Raw genomic sequence first — 4,979 nt, forward strand, 5'->3', positions numbered from 1 at the left:
GAAGGAATTGAAAATTATCTTCCTTGGCCACATTGACCTATTTCCTGCCATTCTTCTGGCCCAGAATGCTCCCTTTGGCTGTCTCTCCGCCTTCAGACACGGGCATTGGTGCATATATAGGCATGAGGCTGCGTCGCCCTCCGAGCAGGAATGAAGCCAATCCGAGGTAGACATTGCTGAGACCTGCTGTTATCTTCTGAATTCCTGATCTCTCTGAACTTTAGGCATGGCTTGTGCATTTAACTTTTCAGCATGCAAGGCAATAAATAACATTCCTCTCTTTACTTAAGCTCATCTGGATTGTGTGCCTGCCACCTGCCTTGAGACACACTCTTAACACTCCACGTGCTCCCTCACAGCTACATCTGTGTAGCAAGAATGGGAAGTGGATGAATCTCTTGCAGTGCTGGGTAAAAAGCACCTAAGAATCCTTAAGGACTAGAATCTCCACTAAACGTCTCCCCTAGCAGCTGCTCAACTCCTTCCTCTCCTTCCTTCCATTCATTCCTGCCTTTTATCCTAAATATGCTCCATAGTCATCACTTTATATTATATTTCCTCTCTCTTGCCCTCTGAGATCCATCTGTTTTAAAAAGGGGAAGATACCCAACCCCATTTCCTCCTCATGTCCACTGCTGAGTGACCAGGTTCTTCCCCTTGGTATGGGTGCACCTGCCAATGGTCCCCCAAGACCATCCTCATCCCTGTTTCTACTTCTGAAGCATTTGGTACTGTTACAGAAGGAATTGATAAGTGACATGTACAGAGAGATGCAGAATGGAAGTAAAATAATAAAATAATTTTGTTGACAAAAGGCCGATCGCACTCAGAGCAGTGATTGAGCCCCCCACATGGATTACAGCTCCTTTTTTTATAGGGTTTTACAGCCAAGACCTCATTCAGGTGGCTACGTTTCATTCTTTCAGTTCACATTACCAATATACAAATTACTGTCACAAGAGAGTTAACTTTAACCCAGATGTAGTAATTCTTTGTAGTTAAGGAGTTTACCTTTAAAATTCATCTAGCTACCTATTCTAGACTGGGAGAAGGGGGTGTTCCCAGCCAGCAAAGCAAAGTTAACAATGGTTTTTTTTATCTTGACCTTTACAGTCATATGATTTACAAAACTTTGGAGTTCCGGGGTCTTGATGTGGCCTGTTATCTCAGGATGAGGTCAGACATCCCATTTGTGGTTAATGCATCTGGTGTCTGTTAATTTTGAACTAAACAAAGCAGACTGCTGACAGAGACAGAAGCCATTCTACATTGTGACATTTTGTAGGTTTTGCTTTTACAAGAGTCTTCTCAATCAGCATGGCTCCCCCGACCTTTATCTTCTCTAGATGCTCCAACACCCGGTGATCCTCTGAGCACCTGGCCATTCCTTCTGGTTACTGGAATGCTGGCAAAACCTCTAGGCAAGAATGACAGGTGAGTTGTAGTGTGTGATTCAGTGTAGACACTCAATTGGCTGCTTGTCTCAGCCTCTCAAATTCTGTCTGGATCAAAGCAACCTAATGCTGACAAAGGTAGAAATTTTCCCGGCATCCTTCGTGATGGGGACTGTTCATTCCCCTCACTATCTTAGCACTTAGTGTCTACAAGTGTCCATTGGACTCACCTTCACAGTTTCCCTTCTCTAATTGTACCATACACCAGAGCGTTAACTTAGGTCTGTAGAACAGATTGGCTAGAAAGACCAATCCTGCTCCACAAAAACAAGTGAATACAGTACATTCAATAGGTACATTAAACATTATGAATATAGTTAATGTGAAATTCCTGTGTTAATTACCAATCATTCCTAATCCAAGTATTGGGAAAAACCAATAGTTAAAGTGTCTGCATGAAGTTTAGGTGATATTTTCTGTCCCTTATGAATAAAATGAATGGTTTTTTCATAAAGAAATGGTCATGTGCTAAGAGTTGTGAGCAGATCCCACTCTCACTTTTCCCTGTACATGGCAACACAGCAGATTTTTGCTCTCTTCTATTTCCATGAAGATTTGGTGGGCAACATGATTGTTGGGATGAAAGACCACACACAGACAAGCAGACCTGGTATGAAGTAAGCAATAATCACGATAGCATTTTGGTTTAGAGCCTTCTTTATTAAGGAAGGTCCTTCAGGCACTTTATTCACAGGCTGATACAAGCATGGCAAGAGCACCATGGAAAGTCACAGTCCAACTGTGTGGATGAGGTCAACGAGAAGGCAGAGAACACCATGGCAGTGGTTTATCAGCAAAACAATGACAAGCTATTGGCCTCGCGCCTTCCATCATAGGTCTGACTGCTTCTATCCTCCAAGGAAGGAAGGGAAGTTGGGATTCAGGACTTGCTATCACTCTAGACGCATGTGACCCTTGCTCTGACAACAGACAAAGTCCCCACCCACGCCCAGACTCGGACAAAAATGGCGGCTATGTTCTCTGTGCCCAACCTTCTCATCTCTGAGGGGTCTAGGCTAGATCTTGAAGTGTCTGATCCGCCCCGGGCATGGGGGCGGTACTAGGCCAGCACTGCCAGCAACGCCAGGCTGTGCCCCCTTAGGTGGTTTCCTTGGGCTGAACGCTTCTCCTGAGGCTGACTCCACGGAGGCCACACCTGATAAGAAGTGGCGCAGGTCATAGTGTGCCTGGTGTCTTGGGGGTCCCAGGGGAACTCCCGCCACCATGGGTCCCACCACCAAGGCAGCTGCAGGTGGGCCAGCTGCAGGGGGTGCAGGTGCAGCTTGGTCCGCTGCAGGGGCCGGGCTTGCTGGGATGGCGGCATCTGGCTGGGGCTGCACGGCCACAGGCTGGAGAGAAAAACATTTCCCCAGGTTAGTTTGCTTCTCCCTCCCAAAAGAAGCCACCCCCAGGTCTGCATGGTGCCCCCACTCAATTTCCCACAGTAATTCTTTCTATTTGCAAGGGATCTAGCAAAAAAGAACCACAGAGGCACAAGGGATTATCGTTGGAGTTACTAGGGAAGAGTAACTGGTCTGTGGAGACCCCAGTCGTCAAGGATTACCCTAGTGATGGTGGACTCGCATAGCCGTGTCCTCACCTATAACAACTCACCCCATGCAGGCTAACTTTCACTGTGTGCCAGCCACTCATTCAGCCACTCAACTGCCAGGCAGCTCTGCCTACCTCTTCCTGCAGCTCAGAGAACCACTCCCACCTCCCAGGAATCACTGGTGGCCTTGTCAAGTCCACAGCAGGCCTGTTCTGCTCCATAGCCACCAGTGCATGGGAGGGAGATGCCCTGAAACACCCTCCTTGTTCCACGTCCCCCAGTGTTACATTAGGTTCAGAAGGGCAGGAGAGCGAACACCCTGTCGCTACGAATGCACCACGGGGACAGTGAGGGGTCACTGCATTTGGAAGATGCGAGCGAGAGAATCTGTGACACGTGACACCATTACCTGTGTTTGGAACATGGTGCAGGTCACCGCCACCTCCTCCCCACCAAGTTTCTCGGTGAGTGTCGCCTTACAGAAGCCGTGTTTCTGCTCACCAAAAGAGAGGCTTTATTTTAATGGATCTGAAAAATGAATTTCTCCTTTGCTTGCATTGATACAACCATACATCAAGGTAAAGAAACATAAAATTTTAAGCCTTCTAAACGACACCTCCTTTGAGTTTACAGTTTCTGCTTATAAAAGATACATAATATGTAACTCTACGTATACAAAGGAAATACAAAAATGCTAGGGAAAAGAGCAAGATCACACATAATCCCAGAAGTGGTGGTGACCCCGAATACCTAATGCTAATAACATCAATGCCTATCTTTCTTATTTTAAAAATTTATTAAATATAATTTAATTGTTACCATATCATTGGATGTCCTGCTTTTATACTACCTTTAATAGAACAGCATTTTCTCCTACCCTCCACTTACCCGAGTAATTTTCTATTTACTGATGTACCATATATTAGCAGTGATGCCCTCCTGTTGGACACTGGCATCTTTCTCTTTTTGATATTTTATATCTATTGGCCAATGATCTTTATGGATCTATCTCTGTCAAAAATCTCCGATAATTTCCTTAGGCTAAATTCCTACAAGTGGGCCCTGCTGGCTCAAGGACTTGAAAAGTTTTTGTATCCGAGGTATTTCTAGGAAATCTATGCTTCACGTGCCCAGCACCCGGGCATGACTTGGCTTCATCGGACACAGCTCTACCTTTCCCCTGACTCCATGTGCCCGCGGCAGGCGAGATGATTTGGTGACCACTGTTAAAGGGGAAAAGTGAGACCCCAGAGCAAGGTCTGCTGCGACCCAGCCCCAGAGGAAACGGATCTTTTGGAGTGGTATTTTCTTCCCACAGCACAAGGTATAAACTACATAAGGACTCTGCGCTCTACAAGAAGTCCTGCCGGGTAGGCCCCAACCCCTGGCCCGCTCACCTTTTCTGCCAGCAGCTTGCAAGTGGCAGGATCTGTGACCGCTGCAGCGACACAGTCAGTGGCGGCCACTGCGAACTCCACATAGGTGGAAGCTGGGAGAGGCTGACAAGAAAACAGGAACATGAACTCCAGGAAGAGAGGCAAAGGCGGCGGGGAAGCAGCCAGGGCTCCGGCCCCGCACAACTTCGGGGGGTGCCACCCGCCTGGGCCATGGGCCAAGAGATCCCAGCCCTGGTGCAGGCGGGGCGCTGTGCCCCTCTGCGGCGTCCCGTGGAGGCCCTGGGGCTTCGGGTCCTCCTGGGGCCCCGTTGGTTCTCTTTCTGCCAACATCCTCCTGGGCTGGGTACCGCCCTCACCACGTCCACTCCCCAGACCTCGACCCCGGCCCCAGGGCTCCCGTCTGTACCACCAGTTGGCCTCGGGAAATCTCCAGCAGCTTGAAGTAGGAGCCGTTGCTCTGCGCGTTTACGGCGGCCAGGGCAGCCTCGGCGGCGTGCACCACCTTGGTGTTGTTGAGCAGCGCCAGCAGGGGACAGTGGGGGCACACTTTGCGCACGTCCTCCTGGGAGTCTGCGC

The 4,979-nt window shown here is 48.6% G+C and overlaps 1 protein-coding gene across 1 annotated transcript in view; it reads right to left on the reverse strand.

Annotated features, from left to right (window-relative positions):
- Window positions 1-2,093: 2,093 nt before the first annotated feature.
- Window positions 2,094-4,979, reverse strand: part of Ahsg (alpha 2-HS glycoprotein) — a 6,414-nt gene continuing 3,528 nt past the window's right edge. Inside the window, exons 4-7 of the mRNA XM_010624180.2 lie at window positions 4,810-4,973; window positions 4,404-4,505; window positions 3,416-3,499; window positions 2,094-2,803 (exon numbers count right to left, since the gene is read on the reverse strand). Coding sequence (XP_010622482.1) covers window positions 2,471-2,803; window positions 3,416-3,499; window positions 4,404-4,505; window positions 4,810-4,973 — 683 coding nt within the window. The 3' untranslated portion in view covers window positions 2,094-2,470. The remainder of the gene's footprint in view (window positions 2,804-3,415; window positions 3,500-4,403; window positions 4,506-4,809; window positions 4,974-4,979) is intronic.

Source organism: Fukomys damarensis, unplaced genomic scaffold (genome assembly GCF_012274545.1).
Source record: "Fukomys damarensis isolate Sample0158 unplaced genomic scaffold, DMR_v1.0_HiC HiC_scaffold_12, whole genome shotgun sequence".
Lineage (NCBI taxonomy): Eukaryota > Metazoa > Chordata > Mammalia > Rodentia > Bathyergidae > Fukomys > Fukomys damarensis.